The 22,247-nt window shown below is 41.8% G+C and overlaps 1 protein-coding gene across 2 annotated transcripts in view; it reads left to right on the top strand.

Annotated features, from left to right (window-relative positions):
• Positions 1-22,247, top strand: part of LOC143838215 (spermatogenesis-associated protein 7 homolog) — a 91,044-nt gene that overhangs the window by 51,661 nt on the left and 17,136 nt on the right. For both annotated transcript variants that reach the window (XM_077339240.1, XM_077339231.1), the window contains 6 exons: positions 2,742-2,863; positions 10,214-10,689; positions 10,824-10,884; positions 14,611-14,657; positions 17,552-17,629; positions 19,430-19,487. In XM_077339240.1, coding sequence (XP_077195355.1) covers positions 2,742-2,863; positions 10,214-10,689; positions 10,824-10,884; positions 14,611-14,657; positions 17,552-17,629; positions 19,430-19,487 — 842 coding nt within the window. The remainder of the gene's footprint in view (positions 1-2,741; positions 2,864-10,213; positions 10,690-10,823; positions 10,885-14,610; positions 14,658-17,551; positions 17,630-19,429; positions 19,488-22,247) is intronic.

Genomic DNA, 22,247 nt, shown 5'->3' with positions numbered 1-22,247 from the left:
TCTCCATCCCACAGCTCCCTACATGCCTGCCATCCTCTCCAGCTACTGTCCAGTCTCCCAACACTCCTGATTCCAGGACTCTTCCAGCTACTACACTCCCCCTGAAACGGGGTGTCAGCCTCCTCCCAACCCACATCTACACTTTCTAGCGCCCGTTGTATTTAAACGTACAACGGGCTTTAAATCTAGTAAAGCAATAAAATGAAATTTGTATTTTAAACTCCCCTCCAGTTTTCAGTCAGTCAGTCAGTCAGTCAATTTATATCCCACCACTCTCCATGGACTCGTGACGTGTCAAAAAATATGGTCCATAGAGATATGGTCCGTAGAGATGACAACAGTGCCGTGCTGATGTGGCTCTGTAATCCACATGGCAGATAGACAAGTTGGACATACTGAATGCTGTATAATTCATTGGTCAGGCTGCACCTTTAGTATTGTGTACAGCTCTGGAGGCCACACTTCAAAAAGGATACGGACAAAATTGAAAGGATCCAGAGGAGAGTAACAAAGATGGTCTAGGTTCTGGGGACCAATTCCCATGAGGAAAGGCTAAGGGGATGTTCAGCCTGGAGAAGAAGAGGTTGAAAGGGGACATGATTGCTCTCTTTAAATATTTGAAATGTTGTCACTTGGAGGTGGAAAGGGAATGATTCCTGCTGGCAGCAGAGGATAGGGCTCACTGTAATTAGTTTAAGTGTTGAACAGCACTGGATAGATATGAGGGGAAAAACTCAGTCAGAGACATTCAGCTCTGAAATCGGCTACCTAAGGAGGTGGTGAGCTCCTCCTCACTAGGATCTTTAAGCAGCAGCTGTAAAGATACTTATCCTAGATACTTTGGGCTGATTCTGCAATGAGCAGGGGGGTTGGACTATATGGCTCCTTCCAACTCTATGATTCTATGGTTCCTCATGTTCAACATTATCCCAATATTTTTCACTACTAGAGTTCCCACCAAAACAATCAGCTACATTAGATGAGTCTGCAAGATACTACTAGAAGAAGAAGAAGAGTTGGTTCTTATATGCCACTATTCTCTATCCGAAGGAGTCTCAAAGCAGCATGCAATTTTCCCTTTCCTCTCCCTGCAACACACACCCTGTGAGGGAGGTGAGTCTGAGAGAGCCCTGATATTACTGCTCAGCCAGAACAGCAATATCAGTGCTGTGGCAACCTTAAGGTCATCCAGCTGGCTGCATGTGGAGGAGGAGCGGTGAATCAAACCCAGTTCACCAGTATAGAAGTTGGTGATCCTAATTGTTACACCAAACCGGCTCCCACTGAAGAAACATTTTACCTGTAAGTCAATGCAGAGAGTCTACATTGTCTAATGGCCATAGTGTAGAACTAGGGTGGATGAGACCTGGGCTCAAATCCCCACTCAGCCATCAAACTCCCAAAGTCAGTGGTCCCCAATTTTTTTTATCACCGGGGACCGGTCAATGATTGCCAGTTTCACTGAGGCCCAGGAGGTAGTCTTTTGTCGAGGGACGTCGCTGCCGTTTGAGCTGCTGCTCCACTTGCTTTCCCGCCGGCGCCCCTGACTTCCCGCCGCCCCCTGGGGGGCATTGCTAGCAGCAGCTGCATAGTGCCATGCCGAGGGGGAGCCCCAGCCATGGCTGTCGCCGGAGAGCACCAAAGGTGAGCCAGTGGCAGAGAGGCAGGGCAGCCCCCGAAGCGGCAGCCGGGGAGGAGGAGGAGGATCTACGGCCCAGTACCGGTCTCCGGAGAAGGAGGAGGAGGAGGAGTTGGTTCTTATATGCCGCTTTTCCCTACCCGAAGGAGGCTCAAAGCGGCTTACAGTCGCCTTCCCATTCCTCTCCCAACGACAGACACCCTGTGAGGTGGTGAGGCTGAGAGAGCCCTGATATCACTGCCCGGTCAGAACAGCTTTATCAGTGTTGTGGCGAGCCCAAGGTCACCCAGCTGGCTGCATGTGGGGGAACGCAGAATCGAACCTGGCATGCCAGATTAGAAGTCCGCACTCCTAACCACTACACCAACTGGATCATCTTGTATGTTCCCTTGAGCTCTCTGGAGGAAAAAGATGACTTTCCTTATTGTATCTGCTTTCCCCAAAAGCCTGCAGTCTGGTTAAAAATAAGTCATGTTTTAACAATGACAAATTGTTGCATTAGGAGAGCAGAGAGTTAACCCAATAGGTACAGAAATCACTGTCACAGGTCTGTCACTGAAACCAAGAAATTGTTTCAAACTCCCCACTTTGCCAAGTGGGAGAAAGTTCCACAGGAAGCTATTAAAACATGACAGGGCTATTGTATATTGTATGTATTTACAAATGTGTAACTTGATAAGATGAGGAAGAGGCAAGAATCCAAAAAGACTATTAATATTTAACGCAACAGCAATATGATGCCCAAAGTAAACAGCATGCCTTTAGAATCCTTCACTCTAGCCTAGCCTATGCACTCCCCCCCCCCACCACACACACACTTTCTAATTCCAACTTGTTTCTTTATTGCCCCTGTGTGGATGTAATCAGTAGCTACTAGGCTGTCCTCTCTTGGCAGCCCTAACAATTTGCATAAAAGGGTGAAACTCCACATAGGATTGCACCAGTAATATAGATGACGATGATGATGTTAGGGGGTTTCTTCCTTCAGCTTTTCCACCCCGACCTTTTTAATGTTTCTCCTCTGCACTATAAAAAATGCTGAAGAGTCATTAGATTTCTGGTTGCTCTTGTCATTAACCCTTCCATATTTTCCTGAATACAGACAGAGACCAACAGAAAAGAGAGGCCCTTATCAAAGCAGTTGAGAAATACAAGAAAGAAATGGCACAGATTCTTTCAGCCCCTCTAGTTCATTCCAGGAGCATTTCCAGTGATCGTGATAAAGTAAGTAGCTATTTACTTGATGACCTATAAACAATCTACTTTGTCGAGCAGTGCACAAGACTTAATCTTTGACTTGTTATTTTTTAACTGACCACATTGCAAGCTGGTTCAGCCTTTGGCCAAGACTTATTAAGAATGCAGAAATGTCTGCTATCAGGGTTTCTGTTTTTAAAGAAATAAAGAACTTCCAAGGCTGTGCAGAAATCCTTGAAAACACCAGCTGCCTATGGGAAAGACTTAGAAAAAGAACTATGGTATCTATTATTTTAATATTTCATGAGTCTCTCAAGTCAGATTCTCATAAAAATCTGGTACAGTAAAGATCATGGTGGGGGGAGCAGTGCATGGCAACCCTAGTTTAGAATGTGCAGGTCATGTCCATAACTGTTTTGCCGCAAGTAGAGGGACATCTCATGCAAGCTTACCATTATACATTCATTAAATGTTTATGTGAATAAGCCCTAGCTGGTGAGGTCATTTCATTGCTTAGAATTCTAGAATAAGAGGATGGCCATGTTAGTCCGCAGTAGAAGAGCTGGGTTCAAGTCCAGTAGCACCTTAGGGACAAGCAAAATGTTAAAGTATAAACTTTCAAGAATCAAACTCCCTTCATCAGATATCCAAAAATACCCTTAAGTGCTTATCCCATAGAATCTTATTGGTCTCTCAGGTGCTACAGGACTCAAATCTAGCTGTGACAATGATTCTAATGTTAAACAAAATGCTCTGAGAAAATTGGGGAAAGGCTAAGTAAAAGGTTTTTAATTAGCTAGGATTTGTTTTGCACAGTTTACAAGGAGATTAAACCCTTCATGAATCCCAGGCAAACAACAAATACTGCTGTGGCTTTATTTACAGAATAAGACACAAACACCAAGCAATTACACTAGCACACACAGCAAAAAGAAATAAAATAGGAAATGGCTAAGTTTGGGGAAGAGGACAGCAAGGTTCATGCCTGTCTTGCACAGATGGAGAAGTTGGATGGGTCAGCAGCATGAATGAAGAATCTTGAGTTGGGTGTCACCAGAGGGGATCAAGCACACAGGTAGCTCCAAGGAACAGCTTTTATACCATTTCCTTAGCCAAATATGTGGTAAAAATTCACACAGGCAAAAGTGGGCTTTGGACAAAGGTTGCAGATGCCTCCTTTTAATGTGGTGACCCAAAAGGTTGCTTGGTTCAGGATGTCTAGGATCAAAGTGATCAAATAGAATGATCTGGTTTGATCTAGGTGACTACATAGAGCAGGGATAGTCAAACTGCGGCCCTCCAGATGTCCATGGACTATAATTCCCAAGAGCCTCTGCCAGCATTTGCTGGCAGGGGCTCATGGGAATTGTGGTCCATGGACATCTGGAGGGCCGCACTTTGACTACCCCTGACATAGAGCAATAAAGCTTTTGGCAAGCTGGTGTTATGTTGGATAGATAGGAAGGGGATTTCAGAGGTAAGAAAACACTTCAAAGATATGTATGCTGTTTGGGGGGGAATCAGGATGCTCTTTGAAATTGCCAGCGCTGTGTGTCTATTTTCCACAGATAACAGGGATGCTGAGTTCATGAGAGGTCAGTCACCCATGCCAAGCTTTAATGGTGCTCTGCAGAGAAAGGTTGGCCTGGCTTTTGCTTTTTGTCTAGGCCAGAGCAAATGTCCAAAGTCCAGACTCTTAATTGAAATAGCCTTGATTGAAGAAGCACATGAGTGCTATTCTTGTCCCACAATGTCTGTTGTCATAGATGTTAATCCAGGGTTTCTGGCACCATGGAAAACAGTCCAAAGGGTCTGCTTTTCACTGGTTACAATCCAAGGCCTGGTACCACAGGTAACAATTCAGGGGTATGGTTGTACTGGTTACACTAACTCATACAGAGTGCCTACCACCTTCCACAAACCCGCTCACACAGCTTGAGAGTTACAGTTAGGTCAGGCAGTCATACATCACTACCTGTCTTGCCTCTTTTAAGATAAAGGGAGAGCCATGACCGTCACATACCAGGTCCTTTCTCTTACTCACAGTGACACCAACAGATAGAGTAACACAGCCCCTTTAGCAATTGCCATTCACTCAGACAGATCTATGGGGCTGGAAACTCAAATACTGTTTCATTCACATGTCACTACCATTTATTCTTATTCTAAAATGTATATAGACTGAGATCTAAGCGTGCGCGCTCGTGTTTGTGTGTGTGGTTGTGTGTTTGTGTGTTTCTTTCCCTGAGACACCCAGCCCACAGGCTTAAACAAAGAGTTAAGTGTAATTTATGATTTGAACATAACATTGAAGTAGTTCAGATGGAAGTTATAAAGTTTCTTCAATTTTCAAGTGATCTTTTAAACTGTTTCCTTGTTCCAACATTTGGGATCCTTTAAGCTACTCTTTTCCAGAGTTTCAATCAGCCATTTTCAACGGTCACCCTCACGAATATCTTGCAATTTCCCACTGGTTGCTCTTTGGGAGGAGTGGAACTTGACTTTTCCATCGCACTAGCATTCCAGTGTTAGCAGTAAGAGCACTTCCTGGTTATTTCATCTTTTAGATAAATCCATTTGGACAGGACTCAAGAGACGAGGTGTTTACAGGACATCCATTGTGTGACTCCAGGGGGTGATGTTTTTTACATTTAAAAAGATTTATTCAGTTCCAAAGATTTTCTTGAAATTTGAGTACCATTCATTAGAGGAATAAGGGAACCCCCTTATCTTCCTCCAAAGTAACAAATTGTGACACCCCATCTCCACTCACACATAGCGCCTACTACCCTCTACACCTCTCTCTCAGGCTCAGGGTTACTAGGTCCATGCACAGGATTTTTAAAAGAGGAGGTTACAATACATTTCAGACCCTTGGTGAAACTTCCTAATTCATTCTTTCTCATTTTTTCTTGAATTTTTAAACTTGTTTTCTAGCATTGTTCTTTCATACCATTATGAATAGGTTTTTATTGATTCAATTAATAGCTTTTCGTATCATTTCTTTTTCTGTTTTCTTTTATTATATTGTACAAGCAAAAAAAGCCTATTGCAAAAATAATACAATGGTCTCTATCCCCACCCCCACCCCCGACCTGGGCAGGCTCCGTGAAGGCCTGGCAAGGCTGCAGTGGGGTGGCTCAGGGCAGGGGGAAGTGCTGATGGGACATTCTCTCACTCCTCCCTGACCCAGGTAGGCTCCACCAAGGCCTGGTGAGGCTGTGGCAGGGCTGCACCATGTTAGGGACCAATAAGTGTTCCAGGGTCTTCCTCCGAGCTCCAGCTCACCAGGTCTATTTCAGTAAAAGTTAGGGAGGGGCTTCCAGCTGTTTCTTGGGGAAGCAAGTCTTCCATCTGTTTTTGGCAGTTAGTCCAGTTCTTCTTGATGCTCTATCTGGTCTGAACCATAGCCCTGAACCATAGAAAAAAATGTCCTGGCCCTTGTTGAGGCCAGTCTTACTTCTTTTCGGCTAGGATCCTTAACAAGTTTTGGTCAGATGACCACAACACTGTTGGGGGGAGTCATGGTGAAAGAGGTGGTCCTGCAGATATGTTGGTCCCAGACTGTTTAGGGATTTAAAGGTTAATACCACCATCCAGTGTCCACACACACATATTCTTTTAGCTCTCATTCATCTCATTTAGGGAGTGGCAGAACCTAACCTGTCCATCACACAAGTCTCCAAAGTTTAGCTTTAAATAATATACCTAACCCAAATATTCACCCTCCTTCCTGCCTTTTATTGACAGAAGTTTTGAAAGCTGGTAATATTGATTGGAGTTAACTACCAATCCCAATAATGGCGCATATTTTTTAGAGGTACAGATGCAGTTTCTAGGGGGGGGTTAATTAGAGATGTAAAATTCCAGAAATGTTGGACTCACAAGGGGAAATTTGTTTTTCCTATTTTTTGTTTTCCATAAATATTAGAAGTTGGGTGTGTGGAGGGATAGATTATGTATAATACCTTCCTGTCAAATTATTTACACAAAAATCATGAAACAATGTTCAGTATTTTCATGGTATACATTTAGAATGAGTAAATTATTCTATGCAACAATTTTCTTCTCATGAATGGAATGAATATGGAAATGAAATGTGGCTCCCAGGCTCATTCTGTTTTCCAAGGTAGACCTCTGTGAGGAACAAGCTGTCCTCCCTGGGGAGATGCCTGTTCAAAAAGAGTAATCATTCCTCTCACACCCACTATTGTTCTCCCCCCTCCTCAACTGGTCTTGTTTTTGTTTTAATCAAAATTCTTATTACTATTAGATGAGCATAAAGCCATAGATTACATGACCAGGATTTAATTTAAATTGTTTTCCTCAACACCATTTGCTTCGCCCACTCTGCAACTGATTATTTATCATATGGCAACTGAAATTAATCTGCACGGATCCCACGTGATCATCTCAAATGCTCCCTTGAGTCGGAGCTTTTTTACATCAATATTGGTATGATGACTTTATTGAGCTCAGTGTTACCTTCTGCTCACTTTCTGCATCACGCCCACTCACCTCATCCTGTTATCCTTGCCTAACCGGTACACTGAATTTTGGACCCATTGTGACAAATATGCCACCCCTCTGAAGAGACAATTTATTTGCAGATTCTTAATCCTGCTCTTGTAGAGTTTTATACCTGTCCTTCTTAAATAAGTTCAACTTGAAGTTGGACAGGGTATATGGCAAAATACTAGAAAGGACTGCATCTTAGTATGCATATCAAAAATACATTTTTAAATACAGTCCTCAATTTAAGTAAAAAGCCCAACATGGATATGCACATCAGGGAGAAAAGTGCTGGGTAGCTTTGTACCTAAAGGTTACCTTGACATGTGCAAGCATTTCTATATGACAAGACATTTAAAATGTTACCTGAAATTAGAAGAAGTTTAAAAGGGATTTATTAATAGCCATTGCTGAGCCCTAATTTGCACACATGGGAAACTGTCTTTAAACATATATATCTTCAACTTACTTTTTTAACTCAGGGAAGTTGAAGAACCTGATCAGCCGTGCTGAGAGGAAAATAACCAAATATTTACAATGCAATCATAGATAACATTTTTACCTTATGCTTCCCCAAGGAGCTAAGAGCAGCTTATGTGGTTAGCAACTAATGCCATGAAGTGGGTTAGACTGAAAGAGTGACTGACTGACCCAGTGAGCTGTGTGACGCTGTGCTCCTAATCAAAAACTGAGTCTCTCTACTGCAGGGGTGGCCAAACTTTAGATCTCTAGAAGCCTATGGACTGCAATTACCAGCCAGTTTGGCCGCCACCTGTGCTCTAGTGCAGGGGTAGTCAACCTGTGGTCCTCCAGATGTTCATGGACTACAATTCCCATGAGCCACTGTCAGCAAACGCTGGCAGGGGCTCATGGGAATTGTAGTCCATGAATATCTGGAGGACCACAGGTTGACTACCCCTGCTCTAGTGCATGTTTTAGAGTTGCCAGCCCACAGCTGGCAGCTAATTGATGACAGGGTGAGCCGGGACATGGGGAGGCACCATCACTCCAACGGTGTGACATCACTTCCAAGTGAGTGCAGAAATGACACCATTATGTCAACTAATATCCCCCCTTCACTGTCCTCCTAAGCGGTGGCAGAGTTTGATAGCTGTCTTTGGGAGGTCTCCTGCTATAGTGGGAAGTCAGGCATCCCTCGTGTGTTCAGAAGCTGGGGGCAGCAGAGGAATGTTAAATAGAAGCAACAATGAATTGGGAAGGATGCACTGTGACCAAATGGTGATTGGAAGACAGTATTTGCTAGTGAGGTTATTTAATGTAATTAAGGATTAGCTAAATCCAGCCTCCCAGTTATCTCTTGTGATCAGTCATATACTTAACAGTCATCTAGTGTTTATAATTTCAAATGAACAGCACAAACAGGAAGTTGTTTGTAGGGCTTTGCTGTGCTTGGAGGGCTATGTACGATAACATTTATTGTATGTAGCCAAAGGCCGTTACAAAAGGAGGGCTATGTGGTGCAGGCTTTATTGGTTGTTTGAATTTCTGTACCCCATCATTTGCTGAGCCCAAAATGAAGGACTATGTTTAAAAAGAAGCATGAAACAGAATACCAAATGTTTGTGTATATACTTACATAGTCATGTGGTCACACAGGTTAAGATAGCCTCATTCCTTCTTAATTGCTTATTCTTGGGCTGTTTCCCTGTGGGGAATTTGCACTATGGCAAAGGCTTCATGCAAAGACTGCAATACTTGATAACCATCATTGTCTGAAGATCTTCCACGGAAGCACCACCAATACTTGTCCTGCCCCTTACTCATCTCTTTCCTAAACTGAAAAGGTCATTATAGTATTAGCTATCTTATTTTTAATCCCTTTACTTATCATCCCAGGCAACTCCTCCCTCTTGCTTCCTGAGGTCTTTCTTGGGGAAGTGACAGTAGCATGTGTCTGTGTCAGTGTCTTGCCAGGTCTAGTTGGTTGCCTTGATACTGGCTTGCTAGATTAGTTTGGCATTTATTATCTGGTTTGACATTGGTTCTGCTGGGCTTGCCACGTGGAGAAGTTTTGCTGAGATTCTCAGGTTTGATTTGAATTATGTTGACTATCCTGGTTCTGTTTGCATTGGGAGGCATTTGGGCATTGGTTGCTTTACTCTCTCTTCTGTGTTTGATTTCTTTTCCTGGAGAAAACATGGCATTATTTTTCGCCATAGGAAACAGTGGCTGGGGGCCATCTGTAATTCTATAAAATTAGTCCCCTTTATCCAGTTTGCTTGAAATTTGAGGAAGTCTTTAGTGGATTGAATTACCAGAAATGATGGTAACATTTGTTTGAAGAAAAATAGCCACTCTAACCCCCTGAAATGAGTCATCTGATAAAAGATAATGGGTCAGAAAATGTTCAGAATTTTTTTTAAAATTCAAGTCCCAAAATGGTGTTGGGGACCCAAATAACCTGGAGTGTCAGTATGGAAACCAATTCAAAAATCTGATTTTTTTAAAAATAGAATTTTTCTCTCTGTGTGCATACCTAGATTTGATGCAAATTTGATGGGAGGGCACATATAAAATATGTAATAATGCTGTCCATGTTATTTGTTGATGTCAATATTCAAGTAGACCTTGTTCATAGAAATCTGCTTACCATTATAGAACAGAACAAAAAAGAAATCTAGAATAAGATGAATTCACTTATCATAGTCTTCATCGGAGATAAGTCAGGAATGTATATTTGAATTTCAAAACTACAGAAGTAACACTTCCTTTTCCTGTTATTCCCTATGGATAATAATGCTGTGTTGTATTTTCCCATATAAACCTTGTCTAAGTAATGAAGAAAATGAAATTCCCTTCATTGAAAAATGTGCTGCCCTTTCCAATCTGCCTATTTACATTTAGTTACAGAGCAGCCTGGATATGGCTACAAGGAGAAGAATGCCATCCTTGACACAGAAAGACAAGTACTTCCACAAATATCTCAAGAAGCCACATTCAAGAATTCGGTCACAGGTTTTAAGGGCAGAGGAGACCATCCAAGATATTGTCTACTGGTCTTTATCTCAGGCTTGCTACAATGGCAAAAAGACAGTTCACCAGCATTCTCTGCCACTTGGCCCATCTCGCAGACTGAGCCCTCCTCTGAGTCAAAGCAAAAAGATGGCATTTCAACGCTGTCATAAGAAGACATTGAATGCAGACCTACTGGATGTTCATAGACAATGGTTTACCGAAACAAAAAAGCCCTTTACACCAAAAGTTTTAAAAACACCAAATAAATCATTCCTTTCAAAATACAGGTGTTACAATTCTCCACAGAGAAAGAAGACCTTCTTGTCTGATAAACAGTTACACGAAAACCCAGGAAAGTTTCCTAGGTAAAACGCTCAACAACTCAGTTTGCATATGAATAGCTAAATTAAAAAAAGAAACGTGCGGGTGTCCTCAGCTTCAGGCAAATAATTTTAAACTGCTGTAAATGTTGCTGAAAATTTCCTTTTTCAACTTTCAGGGCTCTGGAAAATGAATGTCTAGGATCTTATGCAGATTACTTCATGCAGCATCCAGTCAAGGTTGTTGAACCCTGTTTGGTATTGAGTGAAATTATACGGGCAGTAATATTCATAAATACAAGCAATTCCTGAACTGTGCATAAGACAACTTTAGACAAAACCTATTTATTCCATGACCAGAATTGCATCAGACATTGCTGAAAGAATGTTAAATACCTACAATGACTGTTGTTGGTGATGATTAACTCAAACTGGTTATTCAAGCAATTCAAAATAGCAGATTTAGGGAATTGTAGTGTTTCAAGGTAGGTAATGACAATGGGTGATTCCAATAGAAACATCTAAAATAACAGAGCTCTCTTGAAAACACAAACAACGTTTTAAAATGTACCAAAGTAATAACTGAACTATTGGAGGGTTCTCTTTCCAAGAAGAGACTCTAAAAGCAGCAGGTGAGTGTTTAACTAAGCTAATGTAGACAGCTATCATGTGGGAGAGATACAAAATCAACTACTTTTCTCTATAAACTTTGACTGCTTTTCTTTCACAGTCACCAATAAGCACTGTCTCTGAACAAAACTTTCCCCTTTTACTTGGCTTTTTTCGTGTCATTGTATACAGAAACTGAAAAGGGTCTCATAACAGGGAGCAGAAATGCACCAGTATGCTATGGACAATCAAATATGTGTTCCTGTGACTGAAGAAACAAAACTTAGGAGGTAGTTGGAGCTCTGTGATCTGACTTTCCCAGCATTTTTCAATAGCAAGAGCAAGGCATGAACCAGCTTGTTTAACTCTTCCATCCACACAGTTTTACAACTATAAATCAATCTCTTCTATGTGCTGCTATTAATCTTGGTAGGGAAAAAGAAAGGCAAAGAATGAATGCCCATCATTTTCCTCACCATTTGAGTCTAACAACAGTTTAGAAGGGTCAGTTTCAACCAGTAAAATTGTGTGAAATTTAACCCTCTTACTTCCCAGCAGGCCCAGTCCAAGAAGGGGCTTACACAATTGCAGATTTTAAAACCATCGATTTCTCAATGTCTTGTCTTCTTAGGCTGTCAGTATGGAATACTCTCTTTCTTTTATTCCACTAATTATTTCTGGGCCTATTTTGAGTCATCATTACATTATTTTAATAGTATTTAATTGGTATTTACCATGAGAGGGAGCCTGAAGGCTGATTATTTGCAGATTTATCTTCACAGGGAATATCTATAAGAAACATTTCCTCATGTGAAAATAATGAGGTAAAACTATTTTGTGATGCTATTTCTCTATTCAAATGGAATATGGATATTTGATCTTAATGTACCTTGGAAAATGTATGTTGCATGGGGCTTGTGGCAGTGGAGTCTCTGAGACCAGTGGGATAAACTGATACATCTTGGGACATTCCAACTGCGCAGGCAACGTAGTCACCAGCTATAACATGTTCACATTCCAGTGAGAAGGGGTAGATGGCTGTTTAGCTGAATATGAGCTCTCACACAGGCTATATGCAAGGAGGAGCTGTGTGCACAAGTTAAGACTGGAGAGGATAATTGGAAACTGGACCCAGAAGGTAAAGAATCTAAAGAACATAGAACCCCCAAAGGGATGGCAGCTGAATGAAAGAGACAGAGAAAACAGTTGAATAATTTAATAATGAGAAAGAGGTGGTGGAGAGTGACTCTGAGAAAACATCTAGTGACCTATAGGCTAAGGAGCCAAATGGTACATAAAGCTGGCAGGTTTAGACCCTATCAAGGCTCCTGTGCCTTCAAGAGTTGCTATTGCAAGAAGAGCATTGTTCACTTTTCCTACTATCAGTATAGAATATGATGTATTAATCTGAAGGGGCCATTGAAGGAATAAAATGAATGGGGTGGTATACTGAATTTTGTATTTCTTTAAACTTATCAGCCAATGCTAGTGTCTGCTATCTACTACTACTGTGAAAAGATGTTGCAGCAGCTTCAAAGGTCTAAATTAATATATTAGGTCATACCTTACCACTGTTCCTCTGGTACCACTCACCATCCCTTAATAGCATTCATTCATTCATTCAATTTGTAGCCCACCACTCCCACACAGTGGCTTGTGGCGAGTAACATCAATACCCCACAATAAAATCCTGCATAAAACAAATAAAACAGTTAAAGCCCACCTTTGGCATTGATAGATAAAATCCCTCCCCCAGCTCAACAGGTTTCCCAAAAATATACCTCAGGGGACAGCCACAAGAGTAGCCCAATGACTAGCCTCAACCAAAGACCTGGCAGAGGTGTTCCATTTTACGGGCCCTGCAGAACTGAGAGATTTCCATCAGGGTCCTCAGCTTTCCAGGGAGCTCATTTCACAAGGTCAGGGCCAGGCCTGAAAAGGCTCCAGCCTTGTTCAACCTCCCTGCAACCTCCCTGCGAACCTCCCTGCAACCCCTAACTAGACATTGGTGGGACAACTGCGCAGGTCAGGGTGTTTGCACTGCTACTGGGCAAGATAGCCCATCAGCCTCCTTCTGTTATTAGGATGGCCGTCAGGTACCCTTCATCAATAAATATAGCAAAGCACTCCTGTGAAGCCTTTACCTCCTCCTGGAAGCTGCTTTGGATCTCCAGTGGGAAGAAAGGCAACACCAACTGGCTGAAGGCAGGAGACAGGGAGATCCAGGGCTCCAGTGATTCCTCTGGAAATCTGTTTCTGTCCATGCAGCTGAATGTACAGCGGAAGATAGACCAAGTCAATGTAAATCTTTAGCCATAATAAACATGAACAAATACTTTTGGCTTGTTTTTTGTTTGCTCATGGGTATGACTACTCAAGATCATATTGATTGTAAAACGTGAAGGGCATATACATGTATTTTTGGTCTCCTTTACTTTAAACTACACAAGCATTTTGGGGTATAAATAATATATAATACAGAGTACATGTCTATGTACTCAGGTATTCAGACAAAAATATGTAGAGAACTTATAAAACAGCTCCTAAAATCAAGCCTGTGCAAGAGATGGGTCACAGGCAATTCTCAAACGATATTATTTTCATACTGATAACGAAATACCAATTATATCCTTATATAGGTTGACATTTTCAAACTGCTTTTTAATTTCATTTTAGTAACTGGTTGCTCATGGATTATTTCCTGTCATTTCAAACAGACTCACTTTAGTAATTGGCTGCTAGCAGAATTTATTTACCTGTTGTTACAAACCCACTTCTATTGGGTTAGCAAAGTGTGGTTGGGCTACTTTTGAGAGGGAACTGCTTTCTTCCAGTTTCTACCCCTTCATTGAACTTCTGAATCTTATGGTGTGCAGTTTTTTTTTTCACGGTGCAGTCTTGCTTGGAGTTTTTTTTTTATAATTCTATGTTGAATGCTATAGTGCTAAAGCAATATATTACTTCAGTGCTATAGCAGCTCCATTGAGATATCTTGACTCCATTGTTGATGTAGCGCTATAGCGTTCAACTTAGAACGTTTAAAAAAAAACCCTCCAAGGAAGATTGCACCATGAAAACAGGTAGGGGGAAAGCTGTATTGTTTGAGATAACCAGCTGATAAAAGAAGGAAATTCACTGTATGAAGCCCTCTTCCCTGTGTCACTTTACTCGAAATTGGGCCAACAACGAATCCAGTTTAGAATAGTGATGTGAATATCTTCACTGTGCGCCATAAGATGCATTGGTTACTTTCATAATGAGTCCATTGGGTAACTAGCTATTATAACACAAATAATTTATGCCATTCCAAGTCTATAAAGCAATTGCTTAGTTTCTTTTCTCTGCTTTTAAACATAGAAACACCAGGAGACTTCGGTTTCTCTGCAAGCACTGCTTCAGGCAAAGTAAGTGTACAGGACTCGTGTTAGTCTGTTACAGTGAATATCAAAGAAGAATGTTGGGTACCTTAAAAACTAGCATGTTCATCATAGCATAAGCTTGTGTGGGCTTCAGCAAATAGTTCAGATGTACAAAGTGAATTCTCAGACAAACAGCAAGAAAGAAAAAACAACAAAGAGTAAAATGGCCTAGTTTGTGATATTTCAATTGAGAAGTACAATGATTATTCACAACAGCTGTAATTGGTGATAATTGGTTAGATTTTTGTTAAGAAATCTAACACCTGTATTATCAGATCTGTTTTGCGCTTCACTAATGCTATAAAACCCATTGATGAAGTAAGATAGCCCCTTCCCATTGAAGTCTCCCTTGTAAGTTCCTTTGTTGAAGACTTTTGAGTTTGAGTTTAGCAAGAGGGTGTTCTGGAAGACTGAAAAGTTCTTTGGTGCAATTTGTCACTGAGTTTTTCTGGATTTTCAGATAGTTAGGTGGATAGGGAATTGGTTAGAGAACCGCACTCAAAGAGTGGTTGGCAATGGTGTTTCATCAGACTGGAGAGAGGTGAGTAGCGGGGTACCTCAGGGCTCGGTGCTCGGCCCGGTACTTTTTAACATATTTATTAATGATCTAGATGAGGGGGTGGAGGGACTACTCATCAAGTTTGCAGATGACACCAAATTGGGAGGACTGGCAAATACTCCGGAAGATAGAGACAGAGTTCAACGAGATCTGAACACAATGGAAAAATGGGCAAATGAGAACAAGATGCAATTTAATAAAGATAAGTGTAAAGTTCTGCATCTGGGTCAGAAAAATGAAAAGCATGCCTACTGGATGGGGGATACGCTTCTAGGTAGCACTGTGTGTGAACGAGACCTTGGGGTACTTGTGGACTGTAAACTAAACATGAGCAGGCAGTGTGATGCAGCGGTAAAAAAGGCAAATGCCATTTTGGGCTGTATCAACAGGGGCATCACATCAAAATCACAAGATGTCATAGTCCCATTGTATACGGCACTGGTCAGACCACACCTGGAGTACTGTGTGCAGTTCTGGAGGCCTCACTTCAAGAAGGACATAGATAAAATTGAAAGGGTACAGAGGAGAGCGATGAAGATGATCTGGGGCCAAGGGACCAAGCCCTATGAAGATAGGTTGAGGGACTTGGGAATGTTCAGCCTGGAGAAAAGGAGGTTGAGAGGGGACATGATAGCCCTCTTTAAGTATTTGAAAGGTTGTCACTTGGAGGAGGGCAGGATGCTGTTTCTGCTGGCTGCAGAGGAGAGGACACGCAGTAATGGGTTTAAACTTCAAGTACAACGATATAGGCTAGATATCAGGAAAAAGTTTTTCACAGTCAGAGTAGTTCAGCAGTGGAATAGGCTGCCTAAGGAGGTGGTGAGCTCCCCCTCACTGGAAGTCTTCAAGCAAAGGTTGGATACACACTTTTCTTGGATGCTTTAGGATGCTTAGGGCTAGTCCTGCGTTGAGCAGGGGGTTGGACTAGATGGCCTGTATGGCCCCTTCCAACTCTATGATTCTATGAGTTGGAGCCCATGGGAAATTTCCATTTCCATTTTCCTTTTGGCATACCTTCAGCTCCTCCTTTAATTTTATTCTTGTCCCTCAGGAGATATATTTTGGAGATTTTCGCCATATAGAAACAGCAGGGCATTGTTGGCAAGTAATGAGATGTGTCTAGGCCCCTCCACTCCAGTGACCTATTTCCCAAATACACCTGTGGTCATTACCCATTGGCCTCAGAATTAAGAGAATAAGCAGTCTCTACCACTGTGTTCCTCCTGTTCTTGCTGCTTCCTTTTCTAGCCTGAGGTGCGTAGCTGGGGACTTCTCATCATAATCTGTTTTTAAAGGTGACCTGTCAGATAGTGCATGCCCTGTGGTTTTCCTTGAACTCTCACAAGGATTCCTCAGCAAATGAAAGATAGGGAATCTCATCTCCACCCAAGCAATTGAGGAACAGCTGTTGTGGTGGTAGAGCCATCAAACTGGTACTTTAAAGAAACAAATTCCTGAGGTGGCTGCTTGGTGAATTTGGGATATAGCTCATAGAATGTTGAGCAAGCAAATGAGCCCCTGCTGGAACACAATAGCTAATATTATCAGATCCTCAGTTGAACAGGGACAGAGCTGGGCTTGTTGCAATGTCTGGTTCCTGTGCTGCCTCTGTTGGGTGGGGCACTGTTGCTGGTAAATAACCGATATTGTCATTACTGTAAATCCTTTAGATGTTGACTCTCTGTTCAATAAATAAGGCAAATATGGTTTATCATAGAGCTTGGAAGTAAACAGGAAATTGAATTATTTATTCAAAATCATGCTCTGAATCTCTTTCTGCTACTGAATTGTGGTGATCCTATGGGCAAGAGACATTCAGAGGCGGTATGGCATCATGACCTTGGTATTCCTCAGAGGTTTCCCATCCAGGGCCAACGCTTCTTAGCTTCCAAGATCTGACAAAGTAGAGCTAGCCTGGCTTACCCAGGTCAGGCCTGGAGAGACTGAAGGAGAGTGCATTCTTAATTAATTGCTATAAAAGCCCTGCATTCTGCCTAAACTAGTTCCGCATCCCATCGGTGGTACATGCACCATGACAGAGAACCACAGGTCTGAAGGGACCAATAGTCTTTATCAGTAAAGGGCAGCTTCATACATACCAATTAAACAGGCATTTTTAATTCTCCCACTGAAATCAGTGGCACTTCAAAGCGAATCATCTGAATCATTCCCACGGGACAAAGTCATAGAAATATGCTGCCTTTAACCTAAGCAACTGAGAGGGGCATGAATGTCAGTATTTGGGATAGGGGGACAGAAGCCCAAGGAACAATAATTTCTTAACGTGTTTTTCCTAATGACCTGTTTTATGTTGGCAAAGAGAAGAAGAGTTGCAGTACCTTCAGTTTCTTAAGGAAATTACAAATGACATTTTGATCAGAAGCTGTTACCAGAACAAGTGAGTGCTCAATTTTCTTCCCATTTAATTCTTATATTAAAAGAAATAACTATACAATGCAGAATATACCTGTGTACTCCTGAATTCATCTTAGGGTCTTTTCACATACTGCAATTTACTAGAGTACCTCAAAGGAGGGAACATGCATGGAATTCTGAAACATTAACTTCAACCAGCATTCCAACTTATATTTTAAATGAAGGTCATGTTCATTTTAGAACCATTTCACACACCAACACAGACCTGAGTTTCCTACTGACCAGGCACTTGGCAAGGAACTGCAAACAGTCCTTACTTTCCACTAAGTGTAGCTGGGTATAATATCCATATTTGAATATGTTGTATTCATATTCATTCTTAGATATACACTCTGAAACATAACAAGTGTTTATATTCATTCTTATATATACACTCTGAAACATAACAGGCCTTCCAGGTGGATAGAATGGAGACCCACTGTTGGTATAGGGGCTAAAGCACTGGATTAGTACATGGGAGACCTGGGCCTATTATGCATGTATCAGTTTTCAATGCAGTCAGTTCTCTAACACTTTTAAATCATCCTTTTAAAAAACATTTTTAAAACATTCCCATTAATGTACTAGCTGTTATACTGCATTGTTCCCCCCCCCCCAGCAATTATGCACCTCAAAAGGTTCCTATGGCAACTCTGGGAGGGGGTTGAGAGTTTGAAGAGGGAATTCCATTGCTAGGCAATGTCATTCTCATTCCAATTAATGTTGTCTGCAATTAGCATTTCAACTGCAGCCAGTATCTTTAAGACAGAGAGACTTGGTCTGAGGAAATAAATCTACAAAGGACAGATTTCTGGGGAAAATTGCTCTAAACTGGCTACTAGAGAGCCACCCTGAGTTAAGGCAAAGCCCCTTCCTTCCTAAGAAAAAGCCACATGGAACACACAGAGTGTCCTCAAGCTATTATGGGCAATGGGAGACTGAATCAAATTGCATGTTCACCTGATTGCTGATACTGAGGAAGCAGAAATCAGTAGCAGGTGCCTTGAGCCTCCCCCCCCCCCCCCCCGTCACTGATCAGAGGTAGAGTTTTGTAGTCTCAGGAACAGCAGAATGCTGTGGAGGAAATGCATACCACGGGGTAATTTCTACTAATTTACATAGCAATAAAGTTGGCTGGGTTGTCATGTTCACATGATCGCTAACAAAGGCAGAGTATCAGCAGCAGGTGCTTGAGCTCCCATTGGTAGACGAGGGACTGTGAGCAGAAAAGGTAGGAAGACCAAAAACTTGCTGACATTTATGCATGAAAAAAGACTGTTCTCAGTGTTGTAACACAAGAAAAGTCACCATAAAATTAGTTTCAGAAGCTTTGCTGATAAAACGCTGCTGGAACTGCGGCCAACGTCTGCAATGAAAAACTAAAGTAACACAATGGGTTTCAGGCTGCGAAAATGGTGCCATGTTAAGGATTAAGAAATAAGACAGCTTTTTGTGATTTTTCTGTGATGCATAATGCACCCTAGATTCAGATTTTTCTGCTCTGAAGTCACAGGATGAGTTGCTATGGCACTAAAGTAATGTATACTCATGTACACTTCCCCCAGCTCCTTAGAGGAATGGTGGGATAAAGATAGATAGCCCTGTTTCCTATGGAGGCAATAATTCCTCCAAACAAGTGAAGGAAATCCAAGGGTGAGTATTGAAAATCTATCTTTACTCTTTTGAAAAATCGTATTGATTTCCTTGTTGCTATTTTTATTGCTGTATTTTTGGTTTTCTTTTTGAGTCTCTGCTGATATATGTTTTCCCTCTTCTTTCTTAGGGCACTTGGTGATGTATTTCAGAGACACGTTAGAAGCAGAAGGTGTGACCTTGATGAGGTGAGCAAAAAATACCTTTTATTAAACGTGCTGTCACAAGCAGTGGAATAGTCCTACATCTGTCTAGGACAACAGCTTGGGCTGCTACATTTTTTAATTAAAAGGGGAATAAAAACAGGTACCTGCATGATATGAAAGCCACAGGGTGGGTTATATTTGGAACAGGCAAAAAAGATGTTTTCCCCCATACACTCATAGCAATGCTTAAGTTAAAAAATAAAAATAGCTTTTGATGAAGTACATAGCAACCTGCATTCAGATTTAGGTGAAAGAAGACCCTTGTTGTGAAAAATGTTTGCTACTCTGCCTTTCTGCTGCTTTTGCCATTTGGAGCAGCAAGTAATGCCAAGTAGGATTTGTAGTTCTCTGCTTTTAGAAATGGGTCAATGGATAGGTGTGATAAACTACAAAGCCCTGACCACCAACTGTGAAGTCCTCCAGGCTTCAAAAACCCTTGCTTGGAATCTGTTTTGATGGTGTAAAGTGCATGTGGATCAGAGCCAGGAAAATGCTGATCAGCTTGATGTGTGGCCTTTGATGCTAATAAAAATACAGACATTGGGGGTGTTGGGTGGGCATTTGATGACCCATAAGGATATTTTAATCTACATAGAGATGTTCATTATAGAGGAAAACCTAGTTCAAAAGTTAACTACTTACTATGACTGCTAAAAGCCAGTTCCAAAATTGTGGACTGTGTTAAGCTCCATTTACAGCCCAATCCTATGTCGGTTTGTTCGAAAGACAGTAACAGTGTCCAGTACTCTCATTCTAACTGTGGCCAGCCAGATGCTTCTAGTAGCCCCTTCTGTCTTATGCTTCTGTGTACTGACCTTTGAACCCAAGGTAAGGCAGTTAATCATGTTTTCATCTCACCCCACATGTTCTTCCAGAGTCAGATGTGGGAATACACAGAAACAACAAACATGTCCATAATGTTGGCGGAGTCTGAATATAGAATCATAGAATCATAGAGTTGGAAGGGGCCATACAGGCCATCTAGTCCAACCCCCTGCTCAACGCAGGATCAGCCCTAAGCATCCTAAAGCATCCAAGAAAAGTGTGTATCCAACCTTCGCTTGAACACTGACAGTGAGGGGGGGGCTCACCACCCCTTAGGAAGCCTATTCCACTGCTGAACTACTCTGACTGTGAAAACTTTTTCCTGATATCTAGCCTATATCGTTGTACTTGAAGTTTAAACCCATTACTGCGTGTCCTCTCCTCTGCAGCCAGCAGAAACAGCATCCTGCCCTCCTCCAAGTGACAACCTTTCAAATACTTAAAGAGGGCTATCATGTCCCCTCTCAACCTCCTTTTCTCCAGGCTGAACATTCCCAAGTCCCTCAACCTATCTTCATAGGGCTTGGTCCCTTGGCCCCAGATCATCTTCATCGCTCTCCTCTGTACCCTTTCAATTTTATCTACGTCCTTCTTGAAGTGAGGCCTCCAGAACTGCACACAGTACTCCAGGTGTGGTCTGACCAGTGCCGTATACAATGGGACTATGACATCTTGTGATTTTGATGTGATGCCCCTGTTGATACAGCCCAAAATGGCATTCACCTTTTTTACTGCTGCATCACACTGCCTGCTCATGTTTAGTACCCCAAGGTCTCATTCACACACAGGCCCATTCCGCACAAGGACCAATGTTGCCTATTGGTTCCTGAAAGCGGAAACGCTATTTTTAATGGTGCAATCTCGGAGTTATGCATACCTGCCTTTGTAGTGGAATCCAGTAGCATTTCAATCATTTCCCACAGGTTTCCAGCCATCAATCAAATGAACAGCCAATGGGCAGCTATTATCATGATCCCATAAAGCCCCTTTCCCCTTAAGAACAGTTAAAAAGAAAAAAAGAAAAATACACGTTGCAACGAATATGCCTTGATTCCTCCTAACGTAGAGACCCATCTAGCTGGCATGTGAGCTGGCGACTCATAGTTACCACGCTCCCCCGAGTGGAACCCCCCCCCCCCCGTGCAAATTAGTAGCGTGTACAATTTGCAAGCCTTTTGCAACATTGAAGTCATGCAGAATGGACCACAGTGTTGCCTAGAAGCGTATCCCCCAGCCAGTAGGCATGCTTTTCATTTTTCTGACCCAGATGCAGAACTTTACACTTATCTTTATTAAATTGCATCTTTTTCTCATTTGCCCATTTTTCCATTGTGTTCAGATCTCGTTGAACTCTGAGGTACCCCGCTACTCGCCTCTCTCCAGTCTGATGAAACACCATTGACAACAAATATACTAGCACCAGGCTGTTTAAAAAAATAAAATAGTTTTATTATGAAGAGAAAGACAGGAGCGGGAGATCCCTAACTGCCTAACTGCCCTGTTCTGTTCATTGTGTCTGTTCTGGAGGCAAGCAGAGACGAAGTGTGCTCAAAGGAGCAGGAAGTCTCCAAAAGAGCCTATCACAATGTAGGCGGAGACTGTTTGAAAAACATCAGGAAGTTCCTAAGCTAACTATGCTAAATACACTTCTACCCATAGGACAGTCTTCATATGTTTAGAACACATCTTTAGAAAAAGTGTTAGTCCTAGTTAACTTGTAATATTTAAGTTGGCTCTGAATATAGAAAGAAAGCAGTATTGAAAAATGCTGTTCTTCCTTGAGGACAAGAATGGCCTAATTATATGAGTATGTGGCACATTTTCTTTGGTTGATTCATTCAGTATCTTACTGACAAAAACATACCTCATCATTCAAACTTCTTATCACACAGACATCTTGGAAATTATCAAGATAGA

This window comes from Paroedura picta, chromosome 1 (assembly GCF_049243985.1).
Source record: "Paroedura picta isolate Pp20150507F chromosome 1, Ppicta_v3.0, whole genome shotgun sequence".
Lineage (NCBI taxonomy): Eukaryota > Metazoa > Chordata > Lepidosauria > Squamata > Gekkonidae > Paroedura > Paroedura picta.
This window is presented reverse-complemented; position numbering and strand designations above follow the sequence as displayed.